Here is a 19,508-nt window from a genome sequence, read left to right on the forward strand (position 1 = left end):
CGGAAGCTCTGCTACGTTTCTCGCGAGATTACGCGAGATTTTTTATGCACTCAAATTATTATTATTGTTGTTGTAGTAGTGTTATGCTGCGTGCTGCTCATTTCATTAATGTCATACGTAAAAGAAAGGTTTGTGTAGTCTGTATGGTTCATCTGATCACCATATCGAGTTCGTCTAAAATGAAAATGAATCATTCAAGATGCGCTATTGCTACAGCCCAATCAAAAACAACGTTTTGAAAATTCAAAATCTAAAACATCTACACCACGTGAAACTTTAAAATTTGAAACTGGAGACAATCAGTTCGTAAAGTGAAGCAGACAGTATTTAATCAGTTTTGCATGTCAATTATTTTATTTTTTTTTGTATAATGCCTTACCATAAACAATCCCCACCCATCACCAGGATAAAAAGTCTATTTTATTATTAAAACCCCAATCATAAAAAATAAACTGTTTGAAATGAGTGTGTTGCTGTCACTGTAATGTAACCAAATGTTATACATGCATCATGCTATAAGCAGAATATACACACAAATGTCAGAGTAGAGGTCTTTAGCTAATTCACGGACCTCTGGCCATGTGCATGAAACTGCAAACCTGCAAATATTCGACGATATCAGCAGTAGAGCTGGGGAGCAGCAAAGCTTTGGACAGTGAGTTTGTAAAAGCTAGATTTTGGTTTATAGATTGTTTTGCAACCTGCAGCAATGCGGGGCTGTGGAATAGGGCAGATGCACAGTCTCTCTCTTGCTCTCTTTTTTTTTTTCTTCTCAATTTCAAAGAGCAGCCACCAGAATATTACCAAGTACAAAAGTGTGATAAAGCTGGTCATTTTATAGGCAGAGAGATAAAAAGCTTCTCTCAGTTGATGCCATAGTGCCAATATCTGATATGGCAGACTTTTTTTTAAACACCAGATGCCCATTCCTGATGTAAACCCCCCCAGAATGTGCATCCCACCCTGTTCTCAAACTGAGGACCATGCAGCTGAACACCTCACAAACTGATTGGACTGCGGGTGCATTCAGTTTTATGCCCATGCAAATTTTAATTTGCAGCTGGAAGTAGTCTCTCACTGGCAAAAATTACATTTTACCCCAATCTTTTCACAGTACTTGTGACATTTATCTACACTCAGCAAAAGAGGAAGCACTCTAGGCCAACCTCTTTCACTTTGGTCATTTTATTGAAATTCACCAGGAAATGAAATTACACAATGACCATATCCACATTAAATCTACTTGAGCTCTCCACAGTCCGTGATCGTGATCTTCTTTGAAGTGTACCCAATCTTGGAACCAAAAGACTCCATTTTCTTGACCACATCCATTCCCTCCTTTACTTTTCCAAAGACAACATACTTGCCATCCAACCTAAAAGAAAAAGAAACTGCTTACAATTAATGGCTTCAAGCCATTACTGAATATCACTGTGATATGAATTAAAGCCAGTTTGGATGAAATACACAGCTTCATTGGTATCAGCTGTTATAAATATGTTTCCGTTTGTCAGTACGTACCAATCTGTTTTAGTGGTGCAGATAAAGAACTGGGATCCATTGGTGTTCGGTCCGGCATTGGCCATGGACAGGATACCTTAAAATTTAACAAACTCATATCCAGTTAGATTAAAATAAGTACCCTTGAATATACTAAGTATTTCCACTTGTGGCACAGGTGCACACAACAGCTTATAGTATTTAGCACACTCAAGTATCAATGTTAGAAAAAAGTGTTAAAATGTTGCCATCTGGTGGCAAACTTTGTGGGGACCTCCCAGAGTGATGGGAGCAAAATTTCTTGTGCAGACAAGGCTTCTTTATAGATTTCACTAGGCAGTAACTTTGAGCAATGAGGTAAATTGAAGCGTGACAAACAAAAATAAACATGACCTTGAAATCTCAAGACAAAAACGAAGAATGGAACAATATTATGTGAATAGTTTTCAAAATGCAAACTGGTTTAAAAAAAGAAAAAAGATTGACAGTGAATGTTACAGTGAAGGACTAACGTGTGTAATCCTTACAAAAAAAAATGTGCAAGAAACTCAGGACATTCCTACAATTTAAATGAAAATGCACATAATCTGTTGGCTCCATCTGTTTGACTTCAAGTTATGGACATTTCTTATATATTGATATGCTTTCAAGTATTTGAGTGAGAAAAGCACACAAATGGCCCAAGTTAAATTTGAATCTGACAAAGTGACTTGCACTATAGAGTTGGAAATTTCTGAAAACCAATAAGTAGCACTGCATTGTTTTCATTTTCACTTGCAACAGTGTACAGAGGGGGATAATTACCTGGTCCAGTGTGCTTCAGCTTGAAGTTCTCATCGGGAAAATTCTTTCCATAGATAGACTTATCACCACCTCCAAAGTTATAAATAATATCTCCACCCTAAAAAACAAAACGCATCACTGTAGTAATATCACAACAGTCCATTGGGGGAAAATTAATTACCCCCAAAACAAAACAAACCTACCTGACATATAAACTGAGGGATCACCCTGAAGAAAACGGATCCCTTGTAGCCAAAGCCATGTTCTCCTGTACAGAGCGCTCGGAAGTTTTCTGCAGGATAGACTAAATGTAAATTTTTTCCTTCTCACGGGTGACGAAACACACACACACACACACACACACACAAAGCTTTCGGTAATTTTTCATGTTTGAACAGTGACTTGTTACTGTTAGTTTAGGTCCTCCTGAATGGATTTGTGACAGCTGCTTTATAGACCAAACAATTATGAAGCCAACAAAACAAAACATCTCATCCATTCCTCAGCTCTGATAACAGCACTTTCTTGACATTTTGCTGTGATTTGTGATTAAAACAAATAAACAAATGATGAAAACAGTAGTTACCTGCTGTTTTTGGCACTACGTCTGCATTAAGCTGCAAAATAAAAAGAAAACGGCTCACAGCGATTTAATGCATATTTTCAAAGTAAAAGTTGTTTGTTTTTTTGTTTTTTTAACCTACTCACCTCAAAGCTAATTCTGCCAAGCGGTTCGTTGTCAGCAGCAATATCAAAGTAAACCACCGGGTTTTTGCACGCAGCTGGTGGGCAGCTGCTGCACAAACGTGCGGCCGTAAACACCACAGAACAGAATTTCTTCCTGTTTGGTAAATGCAGCATCCTAATAAAAGTCATATTGTGCAGCTACTGCCTTCAAGTATGTCAGCAACCACCCAGAGCCAGCTTACAAATACGAAGTGGGACGTTTGCTTAGAGAACCGGATAGTCTACTCTAATGATGTTGAGAGGCTTAATTAACGTCCCTTAGAACACCTGTTTTACTGTGTTGTGTCAAAAAGCCACGTGACCATGGCTAGAATTATCCAGAACATATACTTTAAACATTAGCTTATTAGAGACTTTAAGTTACTTTAAAACCTGTTTGTTGCGTTTCAGTAAAATGTTATTGACTTTCTGCCCACCCAGCCTGTGCGACATTTTTGGACATCTCATTGGTGTTTGCAGCAGTCAAAGTAATTCAGCACAATTGTGAGTTAGCTTAAACACATGATGTGACTTTTAAATACAATACAATGGCTTACCAACTAATTTAAGCGAGTGCGACGTTCGTGCCAACAGCTGTGTGCAGATCAACAATGGATAATATATCAGTGCAGAGAGAGCATGGGCAAACCTCCGCCTACCCCACTCCTGCTTTACAGGTGAAAATAGAGCAACAGGACCACTGAGTCTGATTTTATTTATTTTCTGCTGTGTTTCACTTGCATTTATTTGAAAGACTTGAGTGTAAACACAAAAAAATATTTAATTTTATGTGCTGGAATGTGCAGAAAATAGGTTTAAATATTAAACAAATTTCTTCCAGTCAGAGAATGTTGCATATAATGAAATTTTTGCTTGATGCATAAAGTTAAAAGATTAAAACTAATAAAACAAGTTTTAAAAAGAGACTTTTCCATTTGATTACATTTTGTATGATGGATTATGCAGAAAAAGTAGAAAAGTAGGGAAGTAAAAAGTAGGGCTGAAAGATCTATCGCTTTATCACCTATTCAGGTTCTAAATCGTGTTTTTACTTTTTTCAAGTAACTTGACCAACACTGGGTATAACCCAAAAAGGACTGTTGCTTACTTATCTGACACTGATCCAAGTAAATAACTGTAATTTAACAAATTATTCTTAAAGAAACTGTTTTACTCTCCTCATTATTCATCTCATATTACGTCAGACTTATCTTGTGACCTACTGAGAGGTGCTGTATGCCTGGTTTGGGAACTTAAATACCAGCTACCAGTAAGCTTCTACTCAGATATCAATTGATCAGTATTAGTAATATAAGTTATTTATATAGTACTTTGCAAAAGTCTCAACCAAACCCTCACTTCTTTATATTTTTTAAGTAAAATGGGAAAGCAGGAGCAGCAATTTAGTCAAAACTGCTAACATGCATGGAAATACTGTACATAAAGCAAAACATAGTTTGCACAATTCTATTGAACTTGAGAGTCAATATTTGGTATGAACACCTTTAGTCAACACAGCCTGAACTACCCTAGGCAAGCTTTCTGTTAATTTCTTTAGCTGGTCTTCATTAATAGTTCTTGAAGGACATCCAAGGCTCTTCTTTTCCTTTTGTTCTGCTCTTTCTCAATAATATTGAAGTCTGGTTTTTGGAGAGATCAGGCAATGACTGATCGATGGCTCTTCAGTAGACTATGTGCATCTCTCAGGTCTCGTGTCAGGTCACTGCTGATTTTGTTCTCTCCATTTCTTAAGGACCCGTCTTTCAGATACTATTCATCCGCTGTAGATATTTTTTTAGGCCTTGGCACTTCTTCTTATTCTGTCCTCTGTTTTTGTAGATTCCTAAAACATTTTAATTACACATTACACACCATGCCGATATGCATCAACCTTTTTGCTAACAGTTCTTTGGGAATCCCCTCATTGGGCCAAAAATACTATTTTATGCCTGTCAGACTGTGCCATTGCTCAAGGGAGTTGTCAGAATGGAATATTCCACTAGTAATGTTCCACCAAAAATACAATGTTCAGTTCTGCTGTTTCTTTAAAATCCCAGTGTTATTGAGCTGCAGAAAGACACTCAGATCTAAACATTCACAGCTAAAAAAAAGTATCTGTTATTCCACTGCACAAGATTTAGGGCTACACAAATATCAGAAGCATTTAAAGTTTGCTTTCTTGTGCAATATAATGTTGTTAAAGTTACTTTTACCAAGGTTTTCTAATCGATGTTAATAAAGGACAGACTATGTGGGCAGTTGAATTTTTCTTAACACTTAATAACGCTGCTGTTTTCTCACACCATTTCTTTTACTGATGAAACATAAAAAAATGAATGGAAAATCAGACATGTTGTAGATTATTTTGTTGTAAATTGTCATAATGTGGTTCTTCAAGTGTATTTTCCCCACAAGTAGCTGCTCCTGTTGGCTGGTCAGTTGCTCCTCTCAGACGATCAGTGGGTGTTTTCCAGCGATTATCCACTTGCTATTAGAGACCGTATGTGGCTGCTCTAAGACAGCATTCTGTTTGTAATCTAAAGACGGATACAGCTTTCTAAAATCCCTGATATCTGTTTGAACTGTACCTGTTTTGACCTTGATTACACTAGCAAACTGATACATACATACAAACTAGGGGTGCAACGATACACAAAATTCACGGTTCGGTTCGATACTTTGGTGTCACGGTTCGATATTTTTTCGATACAAAAAATGTGCATGCCTTTTTAATTTATCATTTATTAAAATTATAAATATATATTTTAACTCAAAAGTACAGTTTTTAAATTTAATGTTGCTGAAACAACAACAAAAAAATAAAAATAAATATATATATATATATATATATATATATATATAAATATATATATATATATATATATATATATATATATATATATATATATATATATCTGATCGAGAAAGCACTCATCTTTGGAAAAGAGAGTTTATTACAGAGGAATGGCTCTTTCCAAAATAAAAGCTATACTATACGCTTCTTCTGGGCTATATTCTCAGCAGCACATTAAACATATCAGGTCCCAATAAGAAGAATCATGTGCTAACGGCTGTCTAAATGACTCGGGTAAAGTTTGTAGCATGCGTGCTTGTTGTTTTTGTCTGCTTCCACTTGTCTTTGCACTAGGATGATGTCGGTGTAAATGTGCAGTCATATTCGTTGTGTTCCCGCTAGTGCTGTCAGCGTTAATCTCGTTAAAATGACATTAACGCCATAACGCCGCAAATCTCCGTTAACGAGTTACCGCGGATCGCCCCGTGCGTGGGGCTGGACGGCGTCAACACGTTAACAAGCTAACTGCGCTAGCGCACTAGTTCCCACCAATTGAGCATTGCGTGGCACATCCAACATACTGTTTTACTTTTGTCCATGACGCGCTTACCTTCAGGGTCATACTTCACATAAAAACCAAGATAGTTCCAAACAGTGTTGCCAACTCCTCAGTAAGGAAAATCGCTATTAAAAGTCGCTAGAAGTTGCTAAATGACGTCATCATTTGCATAATTGGTCATGCTAATATAATTGTAACCTACGTTGTTGGAGAGAGAAACGTCCTAAATGCATTTAGAATTTATTTAGAACTACAGATTACATTTATTTTAGCAATTATTGTTTTTTTAAATGTCACAATTCCAACCCTGCTCCTTTGTGACCCGAAATAGGCACTCTGGTGGAGTTACTTTGTGTGTGTGTGTATGTGTTTATAAGTAGTTTTAAACCTCGTGATCCACAAAACAGCATAACAGTAAAAGAAGAACTGACTGCGTTACAATCAGTGCAGGAGCAGCAGCTTCGCTCATGCGCGATTCATTTGCAGTTTGGACGAATAGGTGTGAACATCTTCTGCCCTGATAGCAGCTGGGGGAGGACTATCCTCCGCCCGTGAGCGCTTTGGAACGGGCGAGGTGCCCACGGCAGCACCCGCTGCTTGTTGAGAGTAAAAGCAATACCCGCTTTCACGTCAAAAAGTCGTCATAAATAAGTCTCCAATAACACCAGAAAAAGTCGCCAGATTTGTCGCTAGTCGCTTTTTAGAAAAAAAGTCGCTAAGGGGGTGTGAAAACTCGCTAAATATAGTGACAAACTCGCTAAGTTGGCAACACTGGCCAAACGCCAGATCTGAATGAGGGTGGGGGAGGTTCATTTTCGGGTAGCGTTAAGGCAGTTGCCATGTTGCAACGAGCTTAGCTTCTGTCTTGCTAGCTTGCGCTGCGCTCAGTGGATCTGCACTCGACAGTGCAGCCTAGGCGGAGTAGTCGAACGCAGATCCACTGAGCGCTCAACATAGACAGCATCGTCAGAAGAAAAGTTGATAAAATAAATAAAACATTATGTATTGTTTGATATATATGCATACCGAACCGAAAGCACTGTATCGAACGGTTCAATATCGATACGAGTATTGTTGCCCCCCTAATACAAACATACACTGATTGGGTGTAACATTATGGCCACCTGCCTAATATTGTGTTGATCTCCGTTTTGCTACCAAAACAGCCCTGAGCTGTCAAGACATGTACTCCACTACACCCCTGAAGGTGTGCTTTGCACCAAGATCCTTTAAGTCCTCTAAGTTGTGAGGTGTGGCTTCCATGGATTGGACTTGTTTGTCCAGCACATCCCAATGATGTTCAACTGGATTGACGTCTAGGAGGCAGCCTCGTTGTTGTGTTCCTCAAACCATTCCTGAACTATTTTTTCTTTGTGGCAAGGGCAGGTTATCCTGCTGAAAGAGGCCACAGCCGTCAGGGAATCATGAAGGGTTTGTATTGTCCGCAACACTGCTTAGATAGGTAGCACATGTACGTGACCCTTTCGTGACTGAAAATCAAGAACACCCCAAAACAGCTGCACTATAGGAGATGCTCTCACCCAGTCCTCTCATCACAATCTGGACCTTTTCAAACTCACTCAAATACTTGCGCTTGCACATTTTTCCTGCATCCAACACATCAACTTGTTCTTTAATAGATCCCATCTACTGACAGGTGCCATGATGAAAAGATAATGAGTGTTATTCACATCTCCTTTTTAGTGGTCTCGATGTTATACCTGATCTGTGTTGATATTACACACCATCCTCAGAAGAATTATTGTTTAGTTAAAATTATAAGGTTGTAAGGTTTTTTGTTTTTTGTTTTTTTTCTCGTCAACTTTAATTTTTTTAATGGATTTTAATGGATTGTTGACTTGCCCCCTGTGTACACCCTCTGTACATAATTAATTCTAAACTTTTCGAGCTATCATGTTTACATACAGGACAGAACAACCGTTTATGCACGCAACATAAACATAAAACATAAACTCCTCAAGACTTTTTCATTTTAAATGAAGTTTTTAAATGCTAAATGTTAGCTTGTAGTGTGTTAATGTTATTATTTAGTTACATTCACAGTAAAAAGAGACTGGAATTACACATTAACGCCAACGGTCTTTTTCCCACCTGATATATTTCTTGAACATTCAGTCACTGGTTGTATGTTTAGATAAAACCAGTTTTGGCAGCTTATGAATCATAATTGTTTAGGGAGTGACTTCTATCGACCTATGCATGGTTGCATAACATTCAAATCAACATTAGCTACTGAACCAATAGTTGTGTCTGAAAAACTGAAACCTGTATGGTCTGAAGTTGCACACTGGAGAACTATGACAAGGCATCTAATTGGTATCAACATACAGTAGAACTGGAAATTGAACTTCTCACTTTCCTTTTTCAATCTTGTAAGTATAATAAAATGTACAGTACTTTTAAAAAAAGGACTGTAACAGAGTGTTCAATAATGATATTTTCTAAAATAATTCCATTACTTTGTTGACTGATTCTCAAAAAATGTTCAGTTGGCGATTGCAATTCATGAGAGCCTTACTTTGATGTGTCAGTAATTATTAGTTTGTCAACTTTTCACTCAATGGCAAGGCGACCTTGAGCCAACTCAATGAAAATCTGAGTAAAAATCCATAATTTACACCTCGTGCTTTTGTAAACAGCACACGAGTCAGACAGGTCTCGCAGATTGCATCACAAGTGCACAAAAGACAAAATCACAGTGACATACAGGTATCATCTGAATACATATTTATTAGATAAATATTAGGTTGTCACATCATCTAACTACATACAGTTCTGCAAGACTAAAAATCACAATTAGTTCCTTTATTTTCTCACCAGTTTAGAATATGAAATGATTGTACATACAATGTACAAACAGAGAGACAATGGCCACATTGCATGAATCACCTTAGGTTGTATAATTTTTCCAACTGTTCATGATATCAAAAATTGTACAAACTATGGATTGGTTACAATCTTCTGGACCCGTCCCTCCCACCGTGCTTCTCCCTCATCTCCGAGCAGTTTTCTTTGTAACCGTTTTTTTTTTATTGTTTGTTTTGCTTTATGTATTTTTTAATTTTTTAAATGTATTTGTTTTTTAAGTTTTTAGCTTTAGCACCTCAGAGTATGCAGGTGACAGACTAGAACATTTAGGCTAAATATTACATGTAAAACATTGCTGTCCCAGTTCCCGTAACAAAAGAGGTGAAAGTATAATACAGAGTGGGAACAAAATGCTGAGCGATACCCACAGACACTAACTAACAAGTTTCATTTTCCATATTCAGCCACTTCCAGTAGAGGGGTTGCAAGCTTTTTATTATTCTGAAGAAACAATGCACATTCCCAGGGAAAATGAATACATTTCTGTTCACATGTCTCTATATTAATTTACATATATACAGGCATCCTTGGGATGTTTGACCTGGTCTTAAAATCCTTTCCAGGTCAAACTAGCGAACGTGCCCTTCCTTTTTGTTTTTAAATTTTTTATTAACTCGTTTTCTTTTTTCAACTGTTTTTTCTTTTAAAACAACATCCCCCCCCAGAGAAATGTCCCTTTATTGTGATTGTGCAACTACAAATTAGGGGTGCTGCCTTTTTCACCAATTTGAAAAGAAGAAGAAAAAGACTGAAATGATAAAGACTTCCGTGGGATTGTTTAAAAGTTTCAATTCAGATCGCGAAGAATGAAAACACACCAGTGAACTGTTGAAAGCACAGACTTTTGATTTGATGTTTCCTTGTGACTAAAATATGAAACAAGTTAGGGCTCTGAATAGGAAAAAACAAATTCCTTTTATAACATTTAAAAATAATGCGTACATGAAATCAGGATGGTCGATTCAGCACAATGCTACAATTGAAAGAAATTGGATTTCTAGCCTTACAGATTAATAAGAAAACCAGTACAAAATAATTTACCAAGAACAAAGGGGATAAAAATGTATATGGTCTCATGCTTTTTTAAAAAAGCCACATTTTTTCTATAACAAAAATATAAACAATATCATGAATTTCTTTAAAATATGGTTGTGATATATCTTTAAAATACCACTGACAATTAGCAACAATTATGATATTCACATAGCTCACTAATTACACTGAAAGCCAGCTGACACCACATAATTCGAAACCCATTACTGTTCAGCATCACTGACAAAGGTCAACATAAATTCATGAGCAGACAACATTGATCATTTTGAATCAATACATCGTAGCATGAGGGAAAATATTGCTTCGAACTGAGTGCAACGTCTGAAAACTGAAACGATGATACACAAGCACTTTGAGCTGATGCAAGGAAGGGGACAACGAATATTAGGACATGAACAGGTGGGAAAGCGACTCGGGGGAAACGACGATGACCTGCGATAGCTTATGAAATGCTTGGGCTGGCTACGCCCCGGCGTGGAGACGAGACAGCCGTATGCTGGTTTGGGAGCATATGTGGTTAAGTTGGACGACTAATGATCGAAGGACAAACATTATCAAGATGATACAAAAATATTCACAATGATATTTACAGTACGATAGCATTTCTTAAAAAATAATACATTTGCATACAGAACAGCACTCTTTTTTTAACATTAAAATGAAAACAAATGTGGCAAAAAGAAAGAAATCTGCACCAATACTGCTTTGAAAACCACTTCTTGAACAGCAGTGATGGATAAACTGTCCTCTCCTTTATCTTTAAAACCAATATTACATCCAATCACACTGACACACACACACTCACACACTTTCAGTCTTTACAGGACCAAGCAAGCACAAACATTTCCATTCTCATCCCTCTAACTTTGGTGATGTTGAGCAGTTTCCCAAAAGGTTTATGTATAGTTTAATTGTGCAGCAACAATAAAAAAAACATAATAAACATAACACAGTATATGCAGCAAATACATGATAAATGTACTGCTGACATCAACATCATCCCTTCAATGTTAGTGTTAAATAAAATCATACTAAACCTGACAGAAAATCATAAAACAAGCAAACAAACAAGGTCTGTGGAAACAGCAACTGATAAAAACCACACTATCTTTTGTTATCACCACTTGGAACAGCACTAGACAAGGGCTTGGCACACATGCACTTTGTAGATTACTTAAACAACATCATTTAACCGGGAAGAGAGATGTAATTCAGTAAAACTCCTGACAAGAGAAACACGATGGCTCATGCAGAGCTGATGGAAGGAGTTGTAGCAGGAAGCGACAAAGCAGGAGCGTCACAGGAACCCAAACCTCGCACGTTGTACCTTACGTTTCCAATGAAATCCCTTCTTTGTACAGGGGACAATAACTTTACAATATGTAGATGGACAGATATGCTACTCTGTTATGAATGTTGTTTGGTGTAATTGGGGCAATTTTTTTCATTTTCTGCTGTCGAAACCAAAAAGGAGGGACATCTATGTGTTTAAAAAATAGCACAATCGTAGACAAAGTGGATGCCGATCAGTCCCAAAAATATTTTTTAAAATCTTGGCAGAGGAGCTTAAATTTGTTTTAGAAAAAACATTTTGTCAAAGATGGACACGTTGATCTTATTTTTTGTTTCTTTTTGGAAAGGCTGATTTTTGTGTTTTTGCGTTGTCAGAATCTCTTGTGCTTTTAAATGATGTGTGGTGGACAAAAAAGTGCGACTAACCAGACCAGTCAGGGAATGGAGCTGCGACACCAGGAAGCTGTGGCCTCTCAGATTGGAATAAGATAAGACGCACTGGCCAGATAGCGCAGGTTTTTTCAGTTATTTTTCTGTTTTTTTTTTACAGTGAATTCCTTTTTCTTCAGAAAAGGAAACAAAACACGAATAAAAAAAATGCTACAACGCGTTCCTAATAAGCACACATACACATGTGTGTGACATTTAAAAAAAAAGAAAATCAACTGAGTATAGCTGCACAGTTCAAAGTTATCACCTCTGGGTGAGAGGGCAGGGAAAACCCTTGCCGTGTCTTTGAGTTGTAACCTCTTTCAGTCAATCTGTGCTGGCGAATGAAAGTTGTACAAGAGGAAGAAGAGAAAGGGAGTGCATCTTTGTGTTTATCAAGTACTGAGTGACCGCCTTGGGATCTCAGGGAAACTGCAGCAGTCAGTGATTATATGTTTCTGAATCGCCTCAGTTGTTTTCAAAGAGCGATAGAAGGTCATCGTTGCTATTGCTGGGGAGGTCTGGGGGATCCAGGTAGGACAACAGTTCATCTGGGTTAGCGAGCTCTGGAAGAAGCTGTATGGTAGAAGGAAGGACAACAAAAATTTGCTATGTAAGTATTCAAGGAATCTCCTTGCATCAACTGTTAAATATGTCAGATTACAGATGTGAAGATTCTGATTGTTTCAGAGGACTTACGTCTAAGGACGGCTCAGGCATGTCTGACCCTGCTTGGCTGTCCAAACTGCTGGAGGGGTTGAAGGCCAGGTCGCTGTGAGGGTGGTTGTTGGGGCCGGGCTGCTGTTGTTGTTGCTGTTGTTGCTGCTGTTGTTGAGGAGGTGGAGCTTGTCGTGAGGGCTGAGGAGGCCCGCTGTGGTGTAGCTGCTGCCCTGATTGGCTCCCAGGGTGTGGAGACGCGTGTAAACTCTGCTGCAGTGGACCATGCGGTTGGTCATTGCCAACAGAATGAGGTATCTGTAGAGAAAGAGAGGGGGAATAATTCAGAATAGCCATATACGTCTTTCAACCTGTTTCATTTTGTGACTGCTAACAACCTCCAACAAACACTTTAAATATAAAGCTAAAGCCATAATTTGGCTAGCTCAGCTAGCTTGGCTAAATTTATGAATATGTAAGTTATATGGAAGTGGAGCCAATTATTGGTAAGTTTAGTTATTCTGACTCAAGTTGCATATTTAATTTAGCTGTAGCCAGTAACTGTTTTTTATGCTAAGCTATGCTAACTGGTTGCTGCCAGTATTTTCCCACTTTTATAGTTAGTCTATATACAAAGTAAAGCAAAAAGTATACATTATGTAACAAAATACAAAATATGACAGAGTCAGTATATTAGGAATTGTTGGTAAACTCACTGTGTCAGGCATATTGTGGGACAGTGGCTTGTCTTGTGCCATCAGGTTGTTGGGCATGTCAGGTGGGTGAGACAGCTGGGGACCATGCATGAAGTCATTCATTGACGTACCACCAGGGGTCCCGTGAGGGAAATCAAAGTTCCCATGGCTCTGGTAACTGTTGCCTAGACACAGACAGAATATGTTTAAAATTTTTTGTTGTTGCTCTGCTTTGTTTGCATAATTCTGGGTGCTACTGTACTTTTTGTACGTTTGAGCTACCTTGGCTTCCGTATTCGCTGTTATTGCCTCCTTGCCCAGAAGGAAGCGATGGGTATGGTGAGGGTCCGGGGCCAAGCTGAGCTATCATCTCCATCACATTAGGCATGATCATCTGGCTGGGACTCATCGTCTTAAACCTCTTTGCCAGTGGTCCATCTGGATCTTCTTTTATGTGAATTTCTGATTTTATAGCCACCGGCCGCCAACTACACGTCGGGTCAATTGTCACTTCCTCAAACTCAGAGCTGATAAAATGTAGATGAAATCAAATAGTTAAGTTAAAAGAAAAATACATATGCATATAAGATTGCACTGATGTTCCTATTTCTGCTTACTTTTGAATAGCATTCAGGATTCCCCACATGTACTGGTCCACCTCGAGTCCTTCTAACAACGCAGTTTTACTGAGGAAAAAAGAGAAATAGTATTTAAGAAAAAGTCATCTAAATAAGGCAAGTGCATGTACTCCTTAGCATTTTAACTCCTTAGACATACTTGCATACAGGACATCGCCATGTTCCCCGCTCACAGTTCAGTTGTAAATATGATTCCAAATCAAAACACTGCAAGAACAAGAAAATAGATTTTTTGAATGTATATTTCTATTTGTTTGTCACTTTTACTGTGATGGTGTATCCTTGAAGTCTTACCTGAACATGTTTGCAGTCATGCCCTCTTGCTGGAAGCTGTATTCGCCGGAAGGTGATTGGACATTTGAGCGAAACCTTGATGGCTGTCTGCTCCACGCCATCCTCCCCGTTTAATGTGGTATTGCCCGACGACGCTGCCACGCTACTGAAGTTCCTCTTTACTGTGAGGCAGGAGAAGAAACACAGTGAGTAAACAAGTACAGAGCAATGAGGACATAAGGGTGCAAAATGAATGTGAATACCTTTGGTGATGCAGTGCTCTGCAGGCAGAAGCCTCTTCTTCAGTAAGCCTTGGAGGACAGAGCGAACTGAGGGCCGATGGACCAGTTGTAGCACAAACAAGTGCGACTGGGGGGAAAAAAACATCTAAGTGACTATCAAAGACATTCTCCTAAGGTGTATCTGTTTTATCCATTCTTTACTGTTTGATCAGTTGTGAAAAAAAAAAAGGAGACATGACAGATCCCTTTTGTTATTTTCTTTCTTTTAGCATTAAATATCATCTGATGGGAAACATTTTGCATTTGACTTGAGTGGATTTGTATGAACCTGTTTATTTTTTTCATTAGCTCTGGAAATGTGTGTACTCACACAGCAGCAGGCAGTGACTGTGATCTGGATCGTGTTCCTTCCAGGCTGGCATACATGTTTCAAGTGCAGGGGTTTGTGGGAGGTCTTGTTGTCTCCCCGCTCGATTGTGAGCGGCGTGGCGTTGACGCTGACTTGGACAGATGCCGGCCAGTTCGTGTTCATCTGACGGTCTTCGTGGTGGTAGCACTTAAACTGCAGCTCCAGGTCCGACCTGCACAGATAAAATATAAAGCGGTTACGGTTATGGAGGGTTACTGTATGCAATACATGAGTTAGAATAACGGGAATTCATTCTCACACATTAACAGGGAAATGTTTTGAGGTAATATATAACATTAATTGGATGCTAAACTTAGGATATAATCTCAGCTTGGCAGCAGGAGAAATCCTCATATCAGGACTCTTGACTTGAATTGACTTTTACTTAAGATAGTGATGAAGGAAATTGCAATACTCCAGAAAATTCTGAAAATTAATGCCTTAATGATCCTTACTTGTCACGTTCCTGGGAAAAGGGTTGTTTTTTTTTTTAATCTAATGTTCTTGGCTACTAATGAAAATCAATAAGAGAATATTTACAGCCTAAAAGACCCATATAACTGTTAAAGTGGATGGGGGAAAAAAGCAGTAGCACATAAATATGCGTTACCTCCACATGAGTGTCTGGTGTACAGAGGGCCGTAAATGGAAGACGTGGTTGCTGACAGCCAGGTTATGTTCTAGCCTGAAGGGCTCTAGGACTACTCCATCCCGCACTGGGAACGTCAGACGCAGTTCCTCGTTGTGGCTTGCTGTTTTTGGAGATAAGAACCAACCTTAAATCACAGACTTAAAAAAAAGTTTAAAACGCTTGAACTTACTGTTCATTGATTAATTACTGACCTGGTGGGGGAGGGAGTGCGGTGATATTTGGTTTAATGTCAGGAGGGAAGGGTGGCTTCACATCCTGGTTTGGCGACAGGTACGGCGGGATGTTACTTCCTGGTGTCATTGGAGGAGTAGGGTTCCCTGGCACAGGCGAGTGAGGGTAGTTCCCCACTGGCCTTGGAGGCTATATAAAACACAAATTGAGTTGTAAATCAACTACTTAAATCACTAAAGAGTACATTCAAGTATAATGTAATTTTAAATTTTAATAAACTGGTACCAAAGTAGACTTACCCCATTCATATTTCCCTGGTTGTACTGATATCCACTCCCAGAGAAGTTATTTGTTTGGCCATTGAAAGGTGGCTCTTGCTGTGATTTTAATTAAACAAATAATTTGTCAAATTTACACCATTATTAGCTAAAAAAAATGTCAGTGAGACTTTGATAAAACTGCATATACAATATGAAATACACCATCACATTTTTATTGAATAGCTTTAACACTGCACCTTATAGTACTGGCCTATGGCACCACTGGGTGGTGGGTATTGGCCTTGCAGCTGCTGTCCTGGCATCCTCGGGCCAGGGTAGTTGGGGGATGGCAGCGGCCTGGAGGCATTTGGTGTGGGATATTGGCCCTGCTGGTTAGGGAACTGGTTGTTTGGTCCATACTGCTGCCCACCATAGTTTGGCTGTGGAATCAGTGACCGGGACATACATTCAGCATATAGCAACGGAGCTACATATTTAAGGTGACACTGTTGAATCCACTCACCTCCCCTGGGTACGGTCTTTTTATGCCTTGCATACCCATGCCCTGAGCCCGAGGACCTGCATAGCCTTGCTGAGGCATTCTTTGACCGTGTGCCCCAAAAGGCCCCATGCCTTGGCCCCTGGGTTGGTTCATTCCCATTGGAGGCCCGCTCATGTTGGATGCATTCATGCCTGTGCCCATGTTTCCAGGAAGGGATGGAGGGCCGCGGGGTCCTGGCTGGTTCATGAACTGACTGTTGTATGCCTGATTTGGCCCCATCTGGAAAGAGGAACTCATCTGAAAGACAAAAAGAATTTGATCAACCACCTCAGACTTGACTGTCAATATTACGCAGTTTCTGTTGAATCAAAAGATTTTATAGATAACAAACAAACAAACAAACAAAAAAACTCCACCAGAAAGAAACAAAATGGTATCAACATCTGAGAAACAGTTTGTTTGCTTCTGTTGCAAATAAATGTGGTACTCCAGCTTGCTATTGTTAGCATTAAAGGGATAGAGCCAAAAGTCAAAGTTGATGAATTCTAAGTACCGTAGTCTCACACGTGCACAAAAGGCAACAGTTTATGCTATCAGTTTGTGCGTCATCCTACCGGTCCATATTGGTTCATGTCCTTATTCTGGGTTTCCTGCAGGGCAGCTACAGTTGCTGTTGCAGTGGCAGTTGCGGTGGCAGCAGCAGCAGCAACTGCAGCTGCGGCGGCAGCAGCGGCAGGCTGGGTGAAGTCAGAGGGAGGACGGGAGTGCGGAGGGATGCCCATTCCACCGGGTCCAGGATTCGGCCCTCCAGGGTAACTATAAGAATAAGCAAAAAGATATTAAAGAAGTTCTAGAGAAGAGAATTAATTAAAGTAATTGTCTGAATTAGTTCTTTAAGCATTTTTAATCACTCCAGTGACCATCAGCAATCCATCTACTGGTTACTTACTTGCCACCAAAGCCTCCTCCTCCAGGGTAGTTGGGTCGACCGTACATCCCCTGCTGCATATAGGCCGGGTTTGAGTTGCCTTTGTTGGGGAACTGCTGCTGCGGACCGGGGAACTGAGGAGAGTTCATACCTGGAGTGTTACCAGACATACCCGAGGCCATAGGGTTACCACCAGGGTTCATGGGATTGTTACTGTTGGCCATGGGATTCCCCAACACCTGTTACACATTAGGAATAGAGGGAAAAACACATGTAAATGTTTCACTGATTTCAGATGAGGTTCAATTCAGAATACCACTGCCAAATACACAAATCTGCAGGTGGTATTATTACAGCTATTAAATATAAAGACTTGGAACAGGCACATTTTTACTCTCAAGCAAAAAGGGGATCTCACCTGGCTCTGGGAAGTGTTGGTCACACCCCACACAGTGGTCACCACAGACACTGAACCAGGAGGCTGGTTGGTGTTTTGCTGCCAGGGAACTGAGTCATAGGGAAAAGACCCATCTCTGCAGGGAATAGAAAACACATTTCACTTAAGCAAAACAAAATGGTTTGCCAAGCAGCACAAGTATTTACAGTATAGTTCTAGTAAGTATGTTTGCAACTGCTGAAAGACAGGAAAAGGCAAGTTATGTGGTTAAGCTTAAAAAAATATGAATGCGTCTTTTTCTTCTTCTTCTTGAAAGGCAAATGGTTGAGTTACTGTTTGCCACTATTGACTGTGCTAAATGCAGTTTGTCTGGCCACTGATCCATAAGGAACAACGGGCCTCACACAGAGAGGAAGGGCTTTCCCCAAGGGCCCAGTCTGTCTGTTCGCATACCCAACACACACAAACACATCTCACACACAAGCCAAAAAGCACAGCAGTGAACACTGACCCATGTGAGAGGCTGGGCTTCATGGAACTCATGGGGGGCTGCATGGGCACTTTTCCTGGAGGCTCGTTCTGCCTGTTCTTCTGGTGACGGAGGAGGAGGAGGCGTCCAAGCTCCTCACACCACGAGGAGAGGAGGGCTGGAAAGAGAGCAGAGTACATAAGTACTATTGGAGACCTGTTAGAAATAACTACAGAGGTACCACCCTACTATTGCAAGCACTTAAGAACAAAAAAAGCAAAACACTTCTGAGCAAAAGTTCATGTTAAAAATCCAAAAAGCAATGGCCTGACTGGAAAAAAGTGCACAAAAATAAATATGCATTGTACCCTATGGCACAACTGTGGAGCTATATTCTGTGCAAGGTACCTGCAAAATGGAACAAGCAAACAGTATGTAACAGTGCAACAACATTAAACACAAAGACATCCTATCATTCATGAGATGTGAAAAACAATGTTTGCTCAAGAGTGATATGTTTACAGGTTGTTATGATTTATTTATTTAGTAAATAAATTATTTATTTCAAAATTAGGGCGGTTTATTTTCTGGCACTTGTAGTTAGTGAATAAGCATATTTCATGTGAGGGAAAACAGGAGTGTTTGGGGGAAATGCACTAAACAGCTTATATTCATACCTCACACAAGTGCACACTGGGGCCATTGATTTATATCAACTGTGCTTATATTTACGCTAATACTCACATAACCACACCTAAATGTCATTGCATAAATAGCCATGTGCGACCCACATGCACAGGCTCTGCTATTTAAAATATTTTTATCCTGTTACTTTTTGTTCAGTTTAATTTAGTTTGAAAAGTCTACCCGTGGACAGAAATTTCTAAATCATGATTGTGTTTGTTCTAAGAAATGTTGGAACATTTTAAGAGCCCAAAGCCTGTACCTTTAAGCTGCAATATAAAGGATCAGCCTAAATCCTGCATGCCACTGTAGCTCATGGCCACTAGGGTTCACTCTGGGCCTGCAAATGAATTCCAGTCCTTCCCTTCTCCCCACCTACCTACCACTTGGTTAGGTAGCTACCACAGAGTGCGTTTGATCGAATCATATGCTTTTCATCTGCAGTGCATGTGTTTGTACTGTGCCAACTACAAAAGACTCACTTTTCCCTTTTCTCTCCCTCTCA

At 39.5% G+C, this 19,508-nt stretch overlaps 2 protein-coding genes across 6 annotated transcripts in view; both read right to left on the minus strand.

Annotated features, from left to right (window-relative positions):
* Positions 1-242: 242 nt before the first annotated feature.
* On the minus strand, positions 243-3,288 carry LOC146663724 (peptidyl-prolyl cis-trans isomerase A-like). The gene is made up of 6 exons (XM_085415303.1): positions 2,992-3,288; positions 2,870-2,900; positions 2,487-2,575; positions 2,305-2,401; positions 1,522-1,597; positions 243-1,375 (listed from the first exon to the last, which is right to left on the minus strand). Exons 1-6 carry the CDS (start codon positions 3,157-3,159, stop codon positions 1,240-1,242), a joined length of 597 nt encoding a protein of 198 aa, XP_085271429.1. The 5' UTR covers positions 3,160-3,288; the 3' UTR covers positions 243-1,239.
* A 6,551-nt stretch (positions 3,289-9,839) lies between these two features.
* The window catches only part of LOC146663725 (zinc finger MIZ domain-containing protein 1-like), a 111,487-nt gene continuing 101,818 nt past the window's right edge, over positions 9,840-19,508 (minus strand). For all 5 annotated transcript variants that reach the window (XM_085416604.1, XM_085416606.1, XM_085416607.1 and 2 more), the window contains 18 exons: positions 18,362-18,497; positions 17,872-17,986; positions 17,475-17,692; positions 17,140-17,341; positions 16,547-16,822; positions 16,281-16,463; positions 16,063-16,140; positions 15,784-15,952; positions 15,551-15,692; positions 14,902-15,112; positions 14,553-14,658; positions 14,311-14,471; positions 14,156-14,223; positions 13,996-14,064; positions 13,661-13,905; positions 13,400-13,563; positions 12,726-13,001; positions 9,840-12,602 (listed from right to left, as the gene is read on the minus strand). In XM_085416604.1, coding sequence (XP_085272730.1) covers positions 12,495-12,602; positions 12,726-13,001; positions 13,400-13,563; positions 13,661-13,905; positions 13,996-14,064; positions 14,156-14,223; positions 14,311-14,471; positions 14,553-14,658; positions 14,902-15,112; positions 15,551-15,692; positions 15,784-15,952; positions 16,063-16,140; positions 16,281-16,463; positions 16,547-16,822; positions 17,140-17,341; positions 17,475-17,692; positions 17,872-17,986; positions 18,362-18,497 — 2,927 coding nt within the window. In that variant the 3' untranslated portion in view covers positions 9,840-12,494. The remainder of the gene's footprint in view (positions 12,603-12,725; positions 13,002-13,399; positions 13,564-13,660; positions 13,906-13,995; positions 14,065-14,155; positions 14,224-14,310; positions 14,472-14,552; positions 14,659-14,901; positions 15,113-15,550; positions 15,693-15,783; positions 15,953-16,062; positions 16,141-16,280; positions 16,464-16,546; positions 16,823-17,139; positions 17,342-17,474; positions 17,693-17,871; positions 17,987-18,361; positions 18,498-19,508) is intronic.

The sequence above is a fragment of the Rhamphochromis longiceps genome, linkage group LG8 (genome assembly GCF_057381845.1).
Source record: "Rhamphochromis longiceps isolate RC_006_pf linkage group LG8, R_longiceps_female_GT1.1, whole genome shotgun sequence".
Classification (NCBI taxonomy): Eukaryota; Metazoa; Chordata; class Actinopteri; order Cichliformes; family Cichlidae; genus Rhamphochromis; species Rhamphochromis longiceps.

Bases quoted from the DNA above. Each gene is read 5' to 3' on its own strand.
- LOC146663724 (XM_085415303.1), bottom strand. From the start codon at position 3,159: ATGACTTTTATTAGGATGCTGCATTTACCAAACAGGAAGAAATTCTGT. The intron at 2,901-2,991 runs GTGAGTAGGTTA...TTTATTTTGCAG, and splicing joins TTGGCAGAATTAGCTTTGAG to CTTAATGCAGACGTAGTGCC. The intron at 2,576-2,869 runs GTAACTACTGTT...TCTATCCTGCAG, and splicing joins CGTAGTGCCAAAAACAGCAG to AAAACTTCCGAGCGCTCTGT.